This window comes from Schistocerca serialis, chromosome 11 (assembly GCF_023864345.2).
Source record: "Schistocerca serialis cubense isolate TAMUIC-IGC-003099 chromosome 11, iqSchSeri2.2, whole genome shotgun sequence".
NCBI lineage: Eukaryota > Metazoa > Arthropoda > Insecta > Orthoptera > Acrididae > Schistocerca > Schistocerca serialis.
In genome coordinates, this window is record NC_064648.1 from 200,461,812 (window position 1) to 200,484,105 (window position 22,294).

General features: G+C 44.1%; 1 protein-coding gene across 1 annotated transcript in view; it reads right to left on the bottom strand.

The window, feature by feature from the left end:
- LOC126426413 (uncharacterized) overlaps positions 1–22,294 on the bottom strand; it is a 44,845-nt gene that overhangs the window by 19,627 nt on the left and 2,924 nt on the right. Inside the window, exons 2-3 of the mRNA XM_050088333.1 lie at positions 3,399–3,701; positions 2,193–2,251 (exon numbers count right to left, since the gene is read on the bottom strand). Coding sequence (XP_049944290.1) covers positions 2,193–2,251; positions 3,399–3,404 — 65 coding nt within the window. The 5' untranslated portion in view covers positions 3,405–3,701. The remainder of the gene's footprint in view (positions 1–2,192; positions 2,252–3,398; positions 3,702–22,294) is intronic.

A 22,294-nucleotide genomic window follows, 5' to 3' on the forward strand; every position in this document is an offset into this window, starting at 1 on the left:
TTCAGACATCTGATGATCATATAGATCACAACTGGCTATAAAATGAAAGCACATTTATGAAATCAATGACAGTTTTAAATTTAACAAATTTTAAATAATGGACTGCTGTGTCCTTTACTATGATTGTGCCATATTTCACCCTGTGAGTACTGCCGTTCTAACAATGTTTTTTCACCTTGCATGTAGGGTGACTGGCAACATTACCCCTAGCTTATCAGCACAAATTCACCCACTGGCAACTATTGTTCCTTACGTCTACTTCTTTCCCGTCTCTCCCCAGATCCTCAAACTTCAAACCACACTACATGGACAAATTTCAGGCTAATAAAGAGTACCCCTCAACTCCAATACAACTTCACATTCAGTCACCTCTGTAGTATTTCCCATGATGGATGGGGGCAACAAGCAGGCACAAAGCACTATGTAGTAGTCTTTCTTGTACATGTTGAGTACCATGAATTAAGATTCAAGTTTATAGTGTAAACTTTGGTTAAATTCCTTGTAAAACATCCAATGCCTCACACTGCCTCCACAAAAGTCTGGTGGTTACACCAAAACTTTTATGCCTTTGATCAATTAGATTGTATACATAGATTTCTAGTACAAATTGAACTTCAGTACCAGTAATTTCACATTTTAGCCTGTTGTAGAAAACCTGATACAAACTTGACATGCTACGGTCTGCATATCACATACCACTACAGCCACCTCTTCCCTTCACCCACACTACCTTTACTTCTTGCCAACAGATCAAAGTGACATCCATAGCCTACAGAATGGTATCGATGCCTGCTCCACTAAACCAACTTCCACTAAAATCTCTTTACACCAGACTGGTTCTCAAACCCTTATTACCTGCCCTAACCATTAGATTACACTATCTCATTTCTAGGTCTGAATCAAGTGTGGACTGTCACTGATTGATTTATACATCTACATACGTACTCTGCATACTACAACAAGCACTGCTGATGGTACTTAGCACAGTACCACACGTCTCATTTGAATCACATACAGAACACAGGAATATTGACTGCTTTAACACCTCTAGTCACATGGCAGTTAGTCTGATGTCTTTCTCAAAATACTTATGCGAGTAAAGTGTAGTGGCCTGGAGAATATGCCTCGCCTGAAGCTGGTTCTTGAAAGTGTGTAAGGATAACTTCTATATCTTTAAGTATCTGGTTTTTCAACATTACAGTGACACACTCCCCCAAGCGGCAGTAAATGTGTGACCATTCACACCGCCCATGTTAGACGTATTTGGTATAGATCTCTCGCACTCTAGGAATATTCTGTGATGGGTAGCAAAAATGTTATTTCAACCCATCTCCTTTGTCAGCTGGTTGCATTTTCTCAGGATAATAACAAAGAACTAAAGTCTGCCTTCTGCTTCAGACTGAGGCTATACGATTGTTCCACGTCACCCCTATCAGTTGTAACACCAGGGTATTTGTACAAGTATCCTCTTATTGACTTTCTTGGTTGCTGGATAATCAATTTTTATTTACACTTAATGATTGAATATAATAAAGGGAAACATTCCACGTGGGAAAAATATACCTAAAGACACAGATGATGTGACTTACCGAACGAAAGTGCTGGCAGGTCGATAGATACACAAACAAACACAAACATACACACAAAATTCAAGCTTTCGCAACAAACTGTTGCCTCATCAGGAAAGAGGGAAGGAGAGGGAAAGACGAAAGGATGCAGGATTTAAGGGAGAGGGTAAGGAGTCATTTCAATCCCGGGAGCGGAAAGACTTACCTTAGGGGGAAAAAAGGACGGGTATACACTCGCGTGCACACACACACATATCCATCCGCACATACACAGACACAAGCAGACATTTGTAAAGGCAAAGAGTTTGGCCCAAACTTAAAACCCCCATCCTTTCGTCTTTCCCTCTCCTTCCCTCTTTCCTGATGAGGCAACAGTTTGTTGCGAAAGCTTGAATTTTGTGTGTATGCGTTTGTTTGTGTGTCTATCGACCTGCCAGCACTTTCGTTCGGTAAGTCACATCATCTGTGTTTTTAGATATATTTATTTACACTTATATTCATAAATTGAGACCAATAAGTCCTGAGCAGCAGTAAGCACGAAAGGTTAAACCAGTTTCATGCACCGGAAAGAAATGTACAGCTGTAAGCTGGTGCTTATCACGTAACTTTCAAATGACAACACACCTTGTCTGCAAAATGAAGCGAATCCCAGTCACTGGCAGCACCACATCAATGTCACAATCCTGCAACAAATAAGAATATCTCAGTACCTCTAACAACCAAAAATTAAATACTGTGTACTTCAAGAAAAACACAAATTAGATGTTTAACATATCTGAACTACTAAAGTGCTACGAACAGTGTGAAAAATTTAAAAAGGGGCCAAGATTTATTTTTCCTGAATGTAAACTAAACTGTGTGCCTTAGGTGACAATTCATGTTTAGTTTTTCCTGGCAAAGAATTCTGATCAAATTATTGTGCCAAAATAGAGGTGAAAGTCAATTTCACAGGGTCGTCCCACCTGTTTATGTGACGTGACACTGGTGTGTCACTAAATTTTCCCTTCTAGAAGTGTTTCCCTCTGGCTCTGCATGCAACAGACTTCCACAAATGCATACCATTTGCTGATTTAGCACATCACTAGAAAAGTTACACTGCTTTCCTCAGACAATAATTAAAATCGTACTGAAAGGTGGCCACAAAAATTGATTCCCATGAGGATAGTAAACATACTTCAAACAATCACAGATGAACAGTTAGCAGGTGTCAGTATCAATCATCATAATATTTACACAATTATAACAGGAGACACCCTACTGTCCAGAAGACATTGGCAGCCACAGAAGATATAGACACAACAAGCGTTATGAAAGGATTAACTGTGAACCAGGAAGACAAAAAACTAAAAGCCAAACTTCAGTCAACATTCAAATGTACAACCGGTGATAAAATCTTCTGTTTGGATTACTCCAAGTGAGAGTATATACAACTTGGCAGATTAAAATTTTGGGAAATGTTAAATACATATTAAAGGTGCAAAAATGTCTCTCACGGTTGCATACAAATCGGCAAGTGTTAATTAAAACACCTATACGGGGCAAGTCAGAAGTCCTTGGACACCTTCATAAGTTGGAAGATTAAAGGAAAAATTGAAATGTGATGATGAGAACATAGGTTTGATGTGGAGCCGCAACTTTTTGAGTGAATGTCATTCGTGGCCGCCATCTTGAAATCCGCCATTTTGGATTAAAGTCATTTTTTTAAAATGGGAAGGACGTCTATGACACATCAAACAACACTCGCTTGAGCTCTGGAATTTAATGGTCTAATTTGTTTTTGTCTATCTTGTACAGTTTAGAGGTTATTAATGTTCAAAGTTGGGGAATTACCTTCATACCGACTGCTACAACACATGTTCTACGTGTTGTCCATCCCGTGCAATGCACAACTGTAGTCGCCGCAATTTGGTCACAGGCGTGTTGTATGCGTTCCTCCAGGTGTCTCAAATCACGGATGCTCTCAGCATACACTATCTGCTTAAGATGTCCCCATAGATAAAAATCGAGGGGCGTTAAGTCAGGGGATCTGGGCGGCCACTCCACGGGACCACGGCAACCGATCCACTTCCCTGGCAGCCGTTCCTCCGACAACTCACGGACACCGATGCCACAGTGCGGAGGGGCTCCATCGTGCTGAAAATAAGATGGGAAAATGCTGTCAGCATTCAGTGTGGAAGGGAACACGAGGTCCTGCAGCAGCATCAGATACTGTGGTGCAGTTAAGGTGTTGTGAATGAAAAATGGCCCAATGATGCGGGTGTCCCATATGCCAAACCGCACCGTCACCTTCGCTGGACTGTTCTCGAATTGGGGCAATTTTCTAATTTCATAATAATCTAAAGAGACGAAAATGTGTAAGTAGCCCGGGAAGCTCTATATGTGGATAGTATTTTGTGAGATACCATTTTGGTCTATGACACATTTCCACCAATCAAAATGTCAAGCTGTTGGTTAAGTATATTTCTTTTTAAGACTTGTGTAAAGGACAAATGTATAATGCATTTTAAACTCAAATATTGCTCTCATATGTAGCAACAACTACCCATAGATTGCCAATAATATATGGTTTTCTGGAAGTTATAACTCATATGTACAAATATGTAGTTGGATTTTGAAACTTTTTAGGTTTACTGGAATTTCTACTTTAAATATACATGTTCACTGAAAACAAGTTCTGGTATTCAAATACATACCCCCAGAGGCAAAAAAGTGTTGTTTCCATTTTATTTTATAGCCAATTTAAATCTGCAGGAACAAACAAAATACAAGAAGACAGCAAAAGGTTATGTTGATATTTGAGTATAGTGTGTTTGTACATTCCTTCAGTGAAATAATATTGCAGGGTGTATATGCAGACAAGGAAAAAAATTCTCGGATTCCCCAGTTAAAAATACACTTTCTCCCGCAGGAAAACACACTTTTTCCATGTTATTAAGTGACAGTATATTTTCCCTCAGAACTGTAAAACTTATCAATCATTTGAATGGTTATGCTTTTATACAGGGTATAGAATTTCCCGGCACTTTAGAAACCTAAACTCAGGGAAGAAATCTCCTTTTGGAAAGATTTTTGATGTGCTGCAACATGAATGCTGCATATTTTCGCATTACGAAAGTATTAATTCGAATTCCATCTAACACTGCATGTTACTTTCCGAACCATTGTAATCGAGATTACGATGTGCTTTTGTAAGCCAGTCATAGCTCATGTCACACGATCTCGCCAGCCGATGACAGCGGATATCCAGACCACAGGACAAGTGATGTAGTCAACTAATAGCAACATCACTGTTAAGTAGCGTGGATACACAAATGGGAAAGTTTAATCTTTTCAATTAATATACATAGTGTTGCTACAAGAAAAGCAAAGCTTTCACATATAATACTCGCCTCTATGGTTAATAAGCTGCAAGAGAAGCTAAGCTTTCACATTCAATGTTGATATTTTTTTCGCGTGTTATACTTTAAAATATATCATACAAATGTGCCAGAAAAATTTTTATCCGAGTTCAGTGACTTTTCCTCAAAGTTTTCTACAAATAAATTAGCTACCGCAAAGGAGAGAGAGAGAGCCACGCGAACCATCACATGTTGCCACAGGCCGCGCGGCTTATGATTCATTCAGAAATCAAATTACAGAGTGTGTTCAAAAATCAACAGGGATGCGCATCAAACTCATACGAGTATTCAATAGACCAACAGGTTCTGAATGCTAGGTGCTTTGTGAAACAAGTTTTTTTCTCATCAAGAATATGAATTTGCCCCCCCTTCCCCATCCCTCAGATCCGGCCCTGATGTGCATGCGTGAATCTGGCAGCTTGGGCGCAGCAGTAAAATTTTTCCCGGTTGCATGTAGCTGCTTGTTGCGACTGCTTACACAGCCAACAGCCACATTTCTGCAGTCAGAAATGGGAGAAGGTACTACTCATACGCCACTCAACAGTGTATGTGCATGAGCCCGCTCGTAACTGCTAAAACAAATCTAATGTAAACACTTGTGATGCCACGCTCATCGGAGGCAATTTGTTGTTATGAAGCATTGCATAAAATTTAACTGAAAACCAAAACAACAAAAAATTGCAGGAATTCTAAAAATTTCCCAGGTTTTTCCCGGATGAGAGAATATCCAGGTTTTTCCCGGATCTCCCGGTTGTCCCGGGTCGTATACACCATGTATTAGTAGTAATAGTTTTTCTGCAATTGGCTTAACTGCAACACCTCTGGGACAAATTTAATGTTCGGGCAGCTGGCTGCACATTAAGAAATAATTTTCATTCCAACTTCGATTAGACATTTTCTGAAGTTAAAATTACTCTGCTCAGCAACATTAATGTAACCACTTGCCAAAAGCCTGAATAACCACTTTCTGCACTAGAATGGGTCGTTCGCCAACTAATGGGTCCGAAGGAATGGTTCACCAGATAAACAGAACAAGCGATGAACGAATTCTAAGGAACCGACTTTCACAGTTCACTTCAGTCGTGACTTTCTACTTATAGCTTCCGAGAAATGGAAATTGTCAGTCTTATTCGTGCAATGGCACATCAGCCGGTCTCGTTCCAGGCTCAGTCCTATTCCCACCTGTCTCGGTCTAGGCCGCAGCTTTCTACTTACAGTTCCAGGGAACAGGAAACAGTCGGTCTCCTTCCCATACGGCACATCAGCTGGTCTCGTTCCAGCCTCGGTCCCTTCCCGTCTGTCTGTCTCACTCGGCCGGACTCTTCCTTCTTCACGTGGCCACTCGTCGCAGTTCCATTGCCGACTGCTTACAGTTAGTTCAGTACCGAGCTGTGTGTTTTGTTCACTTCCCACACCAATTCTAGATCTGCTTCAAACCTTTTTTGAACTCTGACTTCTGGTTCTTTTCGTATTCTATTCAGTGTTCGCAACCGGTAATTAAAATGTATTTTATAATTATGTAAATTACATAAAAATTACTTGGTGTGTAATATATCCATCTTTCCAGGTAACAAAATGGCTTATCAGCTTACTTCACTATTTCGATAAACAGCATAAGAAATACTTGTGAAAGGGCAAGATTTGTTGTTTTACACATGCAAAGGACGTTGGCACGGCACACACGAGTGGCCATTTTCCGTCTTTTTTTGATCCGAGGTAAAAGAGCGGGCAGACAAAGCCCGCACTTTGTAATCGACTGTACGGTGTCCCATTTTGTAAAGAGAATATGATAACTTCTACTACGTTATTTTAGTGGTAGAGGGTGGCGCAAGGAGAATCGACCCCGAGTATTAGACTGCTCACTATCTCCCACCAATCGTCATCTATTGTTCCGAAGTTGTTTGCATTAGTTTATTTGTTATTTCTTCACTGCCTAATTATTACACATTTATCTATTCTGCACACAGCCGTCAACAAATCGTGCGTAACTGGCAAGCATTCTGTACTCAGGGCCTGTTTTCCGTGCACCACCTTATATTATTTCACTGCAATCAGCTACATAATGCTACAGTTGGCTAAACGAGACGTTTTTGCAGAATCACGGCAATTACAAGTGTGTGAGAATTCTGTTATGAATAAAAACTCTGGTCTCCAGGGGAGGGGAGGGGTGGGAAGGGGAGGAGAGGGGTGGTGAGGAGAGGGGAGGGGGGGGGGGGGGGGGGGAAGGCAAGTGCCCCCTCTTGGCGCCTTCAATCTTCAGTCACCTACGCTACTAATTTTCAGTTTTTCATAAGAACCATATACCGAGCCCAATGAACGGTTCCCAGAAAAGAGCTACCACCAGTGAACTGGTTCCCGAGGATGAACGACTTTGCCCATCAGTATTCTGCACCACGGTCTACTGCAAGACAAGCAACAGAGAGTATGAGATTCTGGAAGGTACTGACGAACACCGAGCGTGCCGACTGCAGTGATGCGGCCAGCCATGCTAGATTTTTCGGTCGAGAATCCACGACACAGACAACCCGATCGAGACGGTCCCAAGTGTCCTCGACTGGTTTAAAGCCGGGAGTTCAGTGGACAGGTAAATTCCACACGTGTACACTGTAAGCCGTGTGTGACATTGCACCGTTCTGCTGGCAGATGCCATCACACTGAGGAAAAACAAACTGCATGTAGTGATGGACCTGATCTCCAAGGATGGATACACTCTCGTGTTGATCCACTGTGCTTTCCAGAATGCTAAAATCACCCAGCGAATGCAAAAAAAATCTCCAGACCGTAATGTCCCTTCCTCTGGCCAGTCCATTCCTATCGTTATTGCCAGGTGTTTGCTTCCAAATGTTTCACGCAGTATATACCGAAGGCCATCTAGCCGACAGAGTGTAAAACGGGATACGGAGTGTAAAATAGGGTTCATCTGTAAGGGCACCTGTTGCTACTCAGTGGATGTCCAGTTATATTATTGGCATACGAGTTCCAGCTTTCGTCACCGACGAACAGCTGTCGGCACCGGTGTGTGGACCAGTTGCCTGCTGCGGTGGCCGGTACACGGCAACGTTCACTAAATGGTCAAAGAGGAGACAGCTGTCGGTAGCCGCTTCATTCATTTGGGCAGACAGTTGGTTTGGTTTTGGTTTTGTTTTGCTTTAGGGTGCAAAATCCAACTGGGGTCATACACGGCATAGTCAAAACTATAAAATAAGACGACAGAGAGGAGTTAAAAAAATGACTGTGTGTCAGTCCCAACTGACGCAATAGAAAACAGCTAAAAACAGGGGTGTGGAAAAAGGGCTAAAAAAGACACCGTACGGAAATGGAGGTCCGAAACTAAAATTTAAATGGCCTCCGTCATACTGCTTCGGCGGATAAAAAGTAAAATGCGGTCGACAGCCCGTGCGTCATTTGCTAAAATGGCCGGTAACTCAGATGGCAAACTGAAATGGGAACAAACGTTTAAAAAATGGGCATTCCGTTAGGAAGTGCCGGACAGTTAAAACTCGGGCACAACGTGTAAAAAGTGGTGGGGTAGCACCCCTTATTAAATGACGGTGGCTAAAAAGGTGGTGCCCAAAACGCAGCCCAGTTTAAATGACCTCCTACCGCCAGGAGTGCCAAGAGGAAGTCGTCCGAGCCACTGGGACGGGCTTACTGAGCCAGAGTTTATTCCGGTGAAGGGAAGACACTGGTGATACCAAACGAACACAACCTCCTGACAGACGGCAATACAGATTATCGTAGGGAACACAGGAACTAACAGGCTGAGGTATGACGCAGCAGTGTCAGCAGCCTCATTTCCTGGCAGACTGTCACAACCAGGAACTCACACAAACATCACAGTGGTTCCACCAAGAGTGAGCAAGTGAAAGTTTTCCCCTGTATCCGCTGCACTAAGGGACGAACAGTGTGCAGCGCACAGACTTTGGAGGCCCTGAGAGTATCTGAGCAGAGGACACGACTGAAAAGTTTGGGTCGCCAGCTTTTTTTTTTTTTTTTTGCGCACAACTACAGTGGTCATTAGCACCCAGACTAAATTATGAATGCACTGCGAGGCACAATGTTAAAACAGCAACTGAAAAGGACAACACTATAAAAGGCACATTAACAGGCAACGGATTAAAAGAAAACAGCATAATCAAATGTCCTTAGACAGGTTTGTCAAGTGGATAAAACGAAGAAAGCGAGCAGCTGCTCCTGGGCCATCCGCTAAAATTGCATCCAGAGTACACGGCAGGCCAAGATCAATGCGCATTGACCATCAGCACTTGCCCACACGGGCAGAACGGCGCAGCCATCAGCAAACGGCAGTGGCCGAACCGGCAGTGTCCAATCCGTAACCGGGCCAGAACGACCTCCTCCTGCCGATAAGGGCGCGAAGAGGTCGTCCGAGCCGTGGAGAGAGGTTTCAAGGCCCCAAACTCGTTTTCATTAAGTGTAGACCAATCAGCAAGCCAGAGCGATAAAATGCGCTGACAAATGACTCTGCTAAAATCAGACGAAGGCACACGACAAGAAGCTGTCCGAAGCCGGAGGACCACAGCCTTGGCCGCGTATCTGCAGCTTCGTTCCCGGGGATGCCGACACGGCCGGGAACCCACACAAAGGTAACCGGAGAACCGTCATCCGCCAGCTGCCGAAGAGAGCGTCGGATCCAGTGCATGAAAGGGTGAATCAGATACGGATCACTGAGGCTCCGGATGGCACTCGGGGAATCGGAGCATACGACATAAGCAGAACTTCGGTGGCAGCGGATGTAAAGAACAGCCCGATAGAGGGCAAATAGCTCAGCTGTGAAGACTGATCACTTGCCACGGAGCCGGTATTTGAAAATGTGTGGCCCGACAATAAAAGAACACCCGACACCGTCTTTGGTCTTAGAGACATCTGTATTAATGAAGGTCACATTAACGAACTTTGAACAAAGTTCGACAAACTGCGAACGGTATACTGAAGCTGGGGTAACCTCCTTTGGGAGCGAGCCGAGGTCAAGGTAAACGCGAACCTGAGCCCGGAGCCAAGGTGGCGTTCGGCTCTCGCCCACTCTAAAGGTTGCAGGGAGTGAAAAATCAAGGTGCCGAAAAAGGCAACAACGGCGAACTCCAGGGAGTTGCGCCAGATGTACAGTGTGGCCTGATACAGGGTGAAGAGTTCGGCTGTAAATACTGAACAGTGTGCCGGAAACCAATATCTACAGAGACGGCTGCCAATGATGCAGGCTGGCAGACAGTTGCTCAACAGTTGCACTTCTATGCACACATAGTCACCCTCGCAGCTGTCACTCATCCCTATCCCTGTCATCTGTAACTCACAGTGCACAACAGCTGCCTCGGCGCCGGTTTTATACGGTGCCATTTTGGCGCGCATGCTGGCACACAAACAGTCTACAAAATTAACTGTTTCAGAAATACTTCCACCCTTGGCCCAAAAGCCAATGATTGGCCCTTCTGAAAGTTAGATAAATCGCCCCGTTTCTGCATTACAACTACTACTGCAGCATTTTACGTGTCCCTCGACACGCTTCGTATACCCTCCACTGCTAGTGCTGCTGCTGCTTTCTGTGGTTATTGCATGCTGATGCTGAATATATGCAGGTGGTCATATTAATGTGACTTGACAGTGGTACTCAGATAAATGAGAGTTGGTGAGTTCTAGTGTTTTCGATTAGTACAAAACGTACTGCACTCGTCAAACATGATGTAATAAAAATAGGACTGATTTATCATAACAACATACAGCAATTATCCCTCATGGGTTCATAATGTCTGACATACTATGATCATACAAACCCATAGGGCACTTCAGGTACCACATTTTTCAAACTCCGTAAGGCACGAAATTTAAAAGGAGGTGTGACAATATTACAAAAAGGACAATCTGCTACTCGTCACATAGAGGAGATGTCGAGTCACAGACAAGCACAACAAAAATACTGCTAAACATGTGAACTTTCAGCCAAAATGCCACCTCCTGAAGACGACACGACACAGGAACCCACACGCAGTCACGCACGGGTGGCATACACACGCACATTATCTCTGGCTCTGGCTACTGTGACTGAACTGCAGAGAACTGTGCCTAATGGGAGAAATGATCTAGCATGGGTGGTGGGTAAGTAAGAGACTGGGACAGGGAGGGGGTGGAATACCAGGATATGAGGGGTGGAGGTGGTTGTGCTGCTTGTGAAAATGTAAGGACATGGTGAGGACAGGGTAGGGCTACTAGGTACAGCCAGGAGGTTTGGAAGGGTTGGGGGGGGGGGGGGGGGGGCAGAGGAGGAAAAAAGTAGGAAAAAGTAGGAGGAGGAAATAAGTAGGAGGAGGAGGAAAAAAGTAGGAGGAGGAGGAAAAAAGTAGGAAGAGGAGGAAAAAAGTAGGAGGAGGAGGAAAAAAGTAGGAGGAGGAGGAAAAAAGTAGGAGGAGGAGGAAAAAAGTAGGAGGAGGAGGAAAAAAGTAGGAGGAGGAGGAAAAAAGTAGGAGGAGGAGGAAAAAAGTAGGAGGAGGAGGAAAAAAGTAGGAGGAGGAGGAAAAAAGTAGGAGGAGGAGGAAAAAAGTAGGAGGAGGAGGAAAAAAGTAGGAGGAGGAGGAAAAAAGTAGGAGGAGGAGGAAAAAAGTAGGAGGAGGAGGAAAAAAGTAGGAGGAGGAGGAAAAAAGTAGGAGGAGGAGGAAAAAAGTAGGAGGAGGAGGAAAAAAGTAGGAGGAGGAGGAAAAAAGTAGGAGGAGGAGGAAAAAAGTAGGAGGAGGAGGAAAAAAGTAGGAGGAGGAGGAAAAAAGTAGGAGGAGGAGGAAAAAAGTAGGAGGAGGAGGAAAAAAGTAGGAGGAGGAAAAAAGTAGGAGGAGGAAAAAAGATAGTGTGAGCATTGGTGGAACAGAAAGCTCTGTAGTGCTGGAGTGGGAACAGGGTAATGGGTAGGAAGATGAATGACAGAGACTATCAAAAATTGAGGACGGGGTGGGCGGGGGGGGGGGGGGGGGGGCGGTTGGAGCCGTACAGGAATGTAGGATACATTGTAGTCACAATGATTGATTGAGGAGCTTTTGGGACTAAACAATGAGGTCATCAGTCCAGCAATTCAAAAGTTACCTGTGTAAAATAGAGCCATCTGTGAAAAGTGGACGGGTCCAGTCAGAGGGGTCAAACTATAAAGCAATGAAGTTAAAAGCACACACAGCAAAAGGCATAAAATGGCAGGTGAAACCTAAAAACTGGAAAAACAGAGGGATAAAACAGCAGTCTTTGCACAGGGGGATGGCCACGGGTCCCAGACCCAGAAAACATGAAGGGGCCCCAACCACAATGACCCTGCCCCTGCTCCAGGAAATAAGCAAAACCTTACAACAGAAAATATGAACAACTTTCATGAAGGAAACTGAAAACCAGTTCAACCATCCGTGCATTGTCAGCTAGTATTAAAGACAAGGAATTTGGAAGGGTATACTTGGTACAAAGGGCCAAAACAGAGGGACATTCCACCAATATATTGGACCCCGTCAGTATGGTTTCACAACCACATTGTGGGGTGGCTCATTATGCAGGAGAAAACAATGGGTGAGTCTAGTATGACTGATGCGTAGATGGCATAAGACAGTGAACTACTTCTGAGAGGAGCAGAAGGTAGACTGCTAAACTTCAGGAGCCTCCTCAATGGTGCGGTGTTTATTACTGAGATCTGTAGTACACCAGATGTCTTTCCACTTTTGGGCATATATATATATATATATATATATATATATATATATATATGTGTGTGTGTGAAAGCACCCACGTGATTTACCAACTGACCTGCCTACACTGTGATGCATTCTATGTGGGAATGACCAGCAACAAACTGTCCATTCGCATGAATGGACACAGGCAGACAGTGTTTGTTGGTAATGACGATCACCCTGTGGCTAAACATGCCTTGGTGCACAGCCAGCACATCTTGGCACAGTGTTACACCGTCCGGGTTATCTGGATACTTCCCACCAACACCAACCTATCCGAACTCCGGAGATGGGAACTTGCCCTTCAGTATATCCTCTCTTCTCGTCATCCGCCAGGCCTCAATCTCCGCTAATTTCAAGTTGCCGCCACTCATACCTCACCTGTCTTTCAACAACTTCTTTGCCTCTACACTTCTGCCTCGACTGACATCTCTGCCCAAACTCTTTGTCTTTAAATATGTCTGCTTGTGTCTGTATGTGTGGATGGATATGTGCGTGTGTGCTAGTGTATACCTGTCCTTTTTTCCCCCTAAGGTAAGTCTTTCCGCTCCCGGGATTGGAATGACTCCTTACCCTCTCCCTTAAAACCCACTTCCTTCCGTCTTCCCCTCTCCTTCCCTCTTTCCTGATGAGGCAACAGTTTGTTGCGAAAGCTTGAATTTTGTGTGTATGTATGTGTTTGTTTGTGTATCTATCGACCTGCCAGCGCTTTTGTTCGGTAAGTCACCTCATCTTTGTTTTTATATATAATTTTTCCCACGTGGAATGTTTCCTTCCATTATATTGATATCATTAGTTTGAATCCAACAATTACGTTTGTTATTGTCACTGTTGCATTTCGAAATCTTTTCTGTCGTCTTATTTTCCTCTTTCTGTTTTTGCCAGTAGTTTCACTTTGTATTCACCTTCTCATTTTTACCGTAATCTGCTATACTATTTTATCCCGCCTATATATATACTCAATAATACGTAACCCACTTCCAAACCATAACAAAAAAAAAAAAATAATTTCTCTTTTTTTTTTTTTTTTTTTTTGCCGCTTTCAGCACTACCGCCGCTATAATATCCACCGTTTCTAGTTCACAAACAGCTCCTTTCACCTTTTAAACAACCATTTCGACCAGTTCTAATAACTTTCGCTTTATTTCCATTTCCGTTTTTCCCACATCACTGATCATTTTTAGCCGCTTCCCACAGGTTTTAATGCCATTATTTCTTCGTCAGACAATTGTTAGCCTCATTTTCATAATCTGCCACCACAATACCACTCCTTTTAATATACTACACGCAGTTTTTTCGAAATTTCCCCGAATTTCTCCGTCCTTTAACGTGTTTTGGCGGCAACACAACCACCTAACCTTTATGCACATCGTTGTCTACCAACCCAAGTCCCACATAGCCCATCTGTAACCAACACCTTTTCGCCTTTTTTCATTCCAGATCTCCAGTTTCTTTCCGGTTCACCTTTATCTCTCCCCATATATTTTTATTTTCATTTTCATTTCACCTCATGTTACACTTTCCACCTTCTAATACCATGTCACCCTCACAACACCCCCACAATGATCCCATTAAGTTTTATTTACATTCCCTCCGCAAATGTGCCTTCGCCCTAGCCAGATTACGCTCGCATATTTTATTTTCTCAGGCTTGTCTGACATTTGGCATTACCCCCAAAGGCCTCACACTCAAAGTTCCCATCTCTGGCTGCAACCCTTCCTTCCATCAGTCCCTATACCAGTTCCAAACTGAACAATCCATTGCCCTCACCCACCTAATCCTTCACCTACACATCAACTCAGCCAATGAACACACCCGTCAACTCCTATCCTTAATAAAAGTCCTTAATCTTTCCTCTCCCACATCCACACCGGCTGTTCAGAGCATCCTCCTACAGGCCAACCGTAAATTAGAACAGCATGCCACCCTCCACCTCAAAAAACTATCCAATCTCCTGGTTTCCCACCTCCGGAAAGGCAACTCACTCACCCTTCACAACCTTTCCAGCAAACCTCAACCTCCTCTCATTGCACACAAACCCAGTCTCTCCCATCTACTCAATCTCCCACTTCCAGCTCCACTCCCTCCAAAACCTCAAAATTCCGATCAACACAATCTGGAACCACAACACCCTAATTCAGTAGTTAACCTCTCCTCCAAACCTCTCTCCCAATCCGAAACCTCTGTCCTATCCAAAGGCCTCACCTTCAGCCCCACTCCCAGATTCAACCAAACAGCCCTCGTCAAAGATTTACTGTCCTACACTCGTACTCTCTGCTGGAAGTATCACTTTGCCACGAAGAAAAATGATCCTAATCCTACTCCTAATGATCCGACTCCTCAAGACACCATCCAAATTGAACCCCGCCTGGAACAGTTCCGTCCTCCATCACAGCGGGACCCACCTCCTCTTCCTCAAAATCACCCTCTCCAAACCTTCCAGGAATTTCTGACTTCCAGCCTTGCATCTCAATCCTTCTTAAAAAACCTTAATCCTACACCCAACATCACCACTGCTGAAGCCCAGGCTATCCGTGATCTGAAGGCTGACCGATCCATCGTCATTCTTCCGGCGGACAAGGGTTCCACGACCGTGGTACTTGATCGTCGGGAGTATGTGGCTGAGGGACTGCGTCAGCTTTCAGACAACACCACATACAAAGTTTGCCAAGGTAACCCCATTCCCGATGTCCAGGCGGAGCTTCAAGGAATCCTCAGAACCTTAGGCCCCCTGCAAAACCTTTCACCTGACTCCATCAACCTCCTGACCCCACCGACACCCCGCACCCCTACCTTCTACCTTCTTTCTAAAATCCACAAACCCAATCATCCCGGCCGCCCCATTGTAGCTGGTTACCAAGCCCCCACAGAACGTATCTCTGCCTACGTAGATCAACACCTTCAACCCATTACATGCAGTCTCCCATCCTTCATCAAGGACACCAACCACTTCCTTGAACGCCTGGAATCCTTACCCAATCTGTTACCCCCGGAAACCATCCTTGTAACCATTGATGCCACGTCCTTATACACAAATATTCCGCACGTCCAGGGCCTCGCTGCGATGGAGCATTTCCTTTCACGCCGATCACCTGCCACCCTAACTAAAACCTCTTTCCTCATCACCTTAGCCAGCTTCATCCCGACCCACAGCTTCTTCACTTTTGAGGGCCAGACATACCAACAATTAAAGGGAACAGCCATGGGCACCAGGATGGCCCCCTCGTACGCCAACCTATTTATGGGTCGCTTAGAGGAAGCCTTCTTGGTTACCCAAGTCTGCCAACCCAAAGTTTGGTACAGATTTATTGATGACATCTTCATGATCTGGACTCACAGTGAAGAAGAACTCCAGAATTTCCTCTCCAACCTCAACTCCTTTGGTTCCATCAGTTTCACCTGGTCCTACTCCAAATCCCATGCCACTTTCCTTGACGTTGACCTCCACCTGTCCAATGGCCAACTTCACACGTCCGTCCACATCAAACCCACCAACAAGCAACAGTACCTCCATTATGACAGCTGCCACCCATTCCACATCAAACGGTCCCTTCCCTACAGCCTAGGTCTTCGTGGCAAACGAATCTGCTCCAGTCCGGAATCCCTGAATCATTACACCAACAACCTGAAAACAGCTTTCGCATCCTGCAACTACCCTCCCGACCTGGTACAGAAGCAAATAACCAGAGCCACTTCCTCGTCCCCTCGAACCCAGAATCCCCCACAGAAGAACCACAAAAGTGCCCCACTTGTGACAGGATACTTTCCGGGACTGGACCAGACTCTGAATGTGGCTCTCCAGCAGGGATACGACTTCCTCAAATCCTGCCCTGAAATGAGATCCATCCTTCATGAAATCCTCCCCACTCCACCAAGAGTGTCTTTCCGCCGTCCACCTAACCTTCGTAACCTGTTAGTTCATCCCTATGAGATCCCCAAACCACCTTCCCTACCCTCTGGTTCCTATCCTTGTAACCGCCCCCGATGCAAAACCTGTCCCATGCACCCTCCCACCACCACCTACTCCAGTCCTGTAACCCGGAAGGTGTACACGATCAGTGTCAGAGCCACGTGTGAAAGCACCCACGTGATTTACCAACTGACCTGCCTACACTGTGATGCATTCTATGTGGGAATGACCAGCAACAAACTGTCCATTCGCATGAATGGACACAGGCGGATAGTGTTTGTCGGTAATGAGGATCACCCTGTGGCTAAACATGCCTTGGTGCACAGCCAGCACATCTTGGCACAGTGTTACACCGTCCGGGTTATCTGGATACTTCCCACCAACACCAACCTATCCGAACTCCGGAGATGGGAATTTGCCCTTCAGTATATCCTCTCTTCTCGTCATCCGCCAGGCCTCAGTCTCCGCTAATTTAAAGTTGCCGCCACTCATACCTCACCTGTCTTTCAACAACTTCTTTGCCTCTACACTTCTGCCTCGACTGACATCTCTGCCCAAACTCTTTGTCTTTAAATATGTCTGCTTGTGTCTGTATGTGTGGATGGATATGTGCGTGTGTGCTAGTGTATACCTGTCCTTTTTTCCCCCTAAGGTAAGTCTTTCCACTCCCGGGATTGGAATGACTCCTTACCCTCTCCCTTAAAACCCACTTCCTTCCGTCTTCCCCTCTCCTTCCCTCTTTCCTGATGAGGCAACAGTGTGTTGCGAAAGCTTGAATTTTGTGTGTATGTTTGTGTTTGTTTGTGTATCTATCGACCTGCCAGCGCTTTTGTTCGGTAAGTCACCTCATCTTTGTTTTTATATATATATATATATATATATATATATAGTTATAATAGAGGGAAACATTCCACGTAGGAAATATATATCTAAAAACAAAGATGATGTGACTTACCAAATGAAAGTGCTGGCAGGTCGACAGACACACAAACAAACACAAACATACACACAAAATTCAAGCTTTCGCAACAAACTGTTGCCTCATCAGGAAAGAGGGAAGGAGAGGGAAAGACGAAAGGATGTGGGTTTTAAGGGAGAGGGTAAGGAGTCATTCCAATCCCGGGAGCGGAAAGACTTACCTTAGGGGGAAAAAAGGACGGGTATACACTCGCACACACACACACACACACACACATATCCATCCACACATATACAGACACAAGCTGCTTGTGTCTGTATATGTGTGGATGGATATGTGTGTGTGTGTGTGTGTGTGCGAGTGTATACCCGTCCTTTTTTCCCCCTAAGGTAAGTCTTTCCGCTCCCGGGATTGGAATGACTCCTTACCCTCTCCCTTAAAACCCACATCCTTTCGTCTTTCCCTCTCCTTCCCTCTTTCCTGATGAGGCAACAGTTTGTTGCGAAAGCTTGAATTTTGTGTGTATGTTTGTGTTTGTTTGTGTGTCTGTCGACCTGCCAGCACTTTCATTTGGTAAGTCACATCATATATATATATATATATATATATATAGAGAGAGAGAGAGAGAGAGAGAGAGAGAGAGAGAGAGACTTTATGTGAATCTGCGCATATCTGCACCTGGAATCATAAAAAGGAAATGGGGGTTAAGTATCTGCCTCTCTAGCCAAATGGTCAGCCAGTTCATTCCCTGCAGTACCCACGACTCGAGACTCAAAGACAACTGAGCAGGCGGCACAACCACGTGCAGAGAGGTGGTCAGGGATATCAGAGACCTAAGGGTGACAAGATAGTATCGGTCTATAGCCTGCTCAATGAGTCTGTACATACTAAAACGCTGTTGAGGGAGGCCTGAGTAACAAAGTGGAGGGCCCTGTTAATGGCTAGCAACTCTGCTGTGAACACACCACACGATTCCTGCAATAAATAGTGTTCCATGACAGGAGACGTAAAATTGTATCCCATCTTGTCTACCATTTTAGAAACATCAATGTAGAAGATGATAGCACCTTGGAACTCCTCAACAATTGAATGTACAATACGCGAGATACGACTGGAGTGACAGAGATCTTAGGACTCTGCAGTCGAGGCAGTGCATCTGAGGATGGGTGCAGGAAGAAACACAAGGCGCACTTTTCAGGGACTGGAGATGGAGATTCCGACACAGGGAAGTGAGAGGCATTCCAACTGGCAATCCTATCCGAGGCAAGGTATCAGGAAGGAGACATCCCTCATTTGCAAAAAGGACAGGGTACACAGGATGGCCATTGAATCTTAAGAAACCAGGAACTGGTTCCATCGTATTTGTTAAGGGGCAGTCCCTGTTGCCGTGAGGAGGCTGTCGACAGGACTTGTGCAAAAAGCACCTATAGCTCGATACACTCCACGATTATGAACAGGATCGAGTAGTTTCAGAGTGGTAGGAGCCGCTGAGCCAAAAAGCTGACAAACCTAATCTAGTCTGGACAAAACCCGCACACAGTACAGATTGAGGAGAACACCACAGTCTGCACCCTGTGAGTTAACAAGCACTGCACTCTCATTTAAATATACGGCCGAAAGAGTCAGCCTTCAGGGATTGTGAAACGAACCCTGTCGTCCAGGACTGGACGCCTCAAACAGAGCAGATTCACCACGAGATGGGGAAACTCGCAGATGTCTATTGTACATTGAGGCCTTAGCGCTGTAGTGTGTGAGTGAGACAACTACCTACATCATAGGGAAACGCAGTAGAAGGCTTTTGTGGCCAAGGAGACGTAGCAGTGTTAAATATAGCGAACCTAAGAACGGCCATAAAGGGACACATTTATGAAAACTATTTAGTTCTAAAGTAGTGCAGGGAATGAAGCCACAATAATTTTAATCTGCCATCCTCCATAAATTTTCATAGTGATCCCAATAAAACTTAAATATTGATCATATCTACAATAGTTTAGGATTTACTGTTAAAGTGAAATTAACAAGTTTTGTAACAAAGACCTGAAAATCCTCACGTCTGAACACTTTGGTCGATCTTAACGATTGATATTTAATATAGAAGATCATCATTAAAATGACAAACATTGTAAATATCAACTCTGTAACTATTTGTTTAAAAGATATACTACACTTAAATTATCAGTATTTTCAGTTAAGCATCAGATCATCATTTCCTCCACAAAACACATTGAACAATGACAGCATGGTTCCTTATTGAATCAGTAAGTAATAGAATACTTGTTGCAAAGTTTAGAGCATAGTAGTTACTTTTGTTCTTTTGTTTATTTATCAGAAAGCACATTGATGCAAGGCTACTAGACACGGCATTCAAAGCTAAGAAGGAAATTGTATTGATTTTATGTAAAAGAATTTAATGTTTATTATATAATCAATATTATTGTTACTTTATTTAGAATGTGAAAGTGGTCAAGCTTTGATTATTTAAATATGTTATAATATAGAATAAGCTGTAGCCAATCAGACTGACGGCTTCAGGAAAGGGAACTGCCCTAGTCAGTTGAGCGAGGATATTTGGCGCGTGAGAAACATGGCCGGGGACGGGCATAGGGAGTGCTGGCTCTGATGCAAAAGCAGACAGTTCAGCTGGAGAGACCAAAGGGTACAATTCGGATTGAGACACAAAAGCGGACAGTGTCTTTAGACAGCTAGGAAATGAAACGACTTATAAAATTTTGCGTTGTGTGGTATTGGGGACTTCGTCTCTGAGCGGTGAGCAGCCACGCACATGGAGTGAAGTCTTAACTTTTCGTGTGAATATCGAGGTGGCACAGTGTGCTTCGCGACGAGGTTGTGAATGGTCAAATTGCGTCAAATGGATGTGTGTTCGAGTGTAACAGTAACTCTAAATACGACCACTTTCACTATTAGTTTGCTTTCTGAATAAACATTATTCTAACCGAATAACAACTGTGTGGCCTACATCATTTATGGGTCATAAATTTAGTTCAGATATTATTATTACTGTTATTGTATGTTATGTTAACTTTGTATTTCGCGAACTTGCTGGTCACGAGTGCAATTTACGATGTGTAATGCGACACGTGTGGTTCAACTCCTACACGAGTTTGAGGGAAGACATTTCGACCAAGAGGAACAGCGTGTGAGCCAGAAAATCTTTGGGATGTTTGCTCACAATTGGGGGCTCTTCCGGGATAAGAACTTGGGAAGCGTTAATTGAGGGTTAAGAATCTTGCAAAGTGTTGGAACAGGATTGGATTTTGGAAAGTGTTAGCTACGGAATACGAACTCCGGAAAGTTTAGAATTGGATTTGAATCCTGCAAAGTGTTTCCAAAAGCATTATCAGAACGTTGATGGGCAGGACCTCTCGCAAAAGTTAAATGTGAGATCGGTTAAGGACTGAATATAAGGTTTCTTTAATAGTTGTGAAATTACAATTGTAATTCTCACAACTAGCGACATTCTGTGACCTAGGTCCCAAGTCTGTGGCGGTTTAGGCAGTTTGCGTGGGGGCTCTAGCCTAGGAATTTTGCAACAGTTGTGTGCACAGAGTTTTATCAGAGGTTAGTCATGATAAAAAAGTAACACGGAAGAAGAGGCAACATCGAAAGCACGTCATTACAGCCAGCAGCGGCACCTTCAACGGCGATTCATCGCACAACGGCGGTTGTAATACCACAGCAGAGGCTATGAGATCTTTAGCATCGGTTTAAACTGCAACATCGGCAGCAATACCGTAGCAGAAGGATCCGGCACGACAAAGCAAAGTACCTGCACTGATAGAGAGATTATGTATAGTTCTGTAATTCAATCGCCAATAATAGACATCACTAACATTAAGCAGTTGGCCAGTTTGTGTGGGTCCGAAAAAATACTAGCAAGCTGCTTAGCCCGAAGTCGGAGCGGGAGATCGTGATCAGCGGAGAATTTAGTTGGGCAAATAGTCCGAAATCAGGCAAGGGAGATGAATTTGGGGGAGGCATGACGTCACAATTAATGCAAATGATAAGAGAATTGGGTTCCAAAATTGGGGTGACATAAATTTGAAAATTGATGCGTTTCAATCCGAAATAGCTTCGGTTGTGAAAGATGAAGTAGGTAAAATGGCTAGTGGGATCAAGGAATTGATAGATGGAAAATTAAAAACCATTCGGGATGAAATTGGCAAAATTTCTGATGAAGCTGTGATACTTGACTCTAAGGTAGATCAAGTGGAGAAAAATTTCAGTGATAAGGTGGAGAAGTGGCAGGCAGATCTGGGAGGCACTCTAAGAAATTGTATGAGTAGGCAAGCTGCTCTAATGGTGGAGATGACAGAGGCTATTGGCAACTTATCCATTCGAATAGGTAAAGGGGGAAAAAAGTAGATAAAATAAAGGAACATGTAGAATCTGGCATTAAAATTGAAAATAGTGAAGTTAAAAAGCAAACAATGAAATAAAAAGTGAACTGAATTCTTTAGTTGCACATCAAACCTCTACAGTGATCAGTGTTCTGTGGATGAACTCTGGATCAGTCAAATGTTTTGCAGACGACAGGAAATACCCAGTAAATTTTCTAGCAGCACGCAGGGATGGTTTTATACGCTAAATGTCGAACGAGGCACGTTAGCTCGCAACCCCGAGATCAGTGGGCCAGGCGGAGAGCATTAAGCCTCTGCACGCATGTAGTCTTCAAGTGGCAAATATGGGGCAGCCACATCCTCTTTCTATCAAAAAGAAGGCCCAAGAAACAGGACTGTGCTACAGCAAGGTGATGATTGCCTAAATGAAGTTCTGGA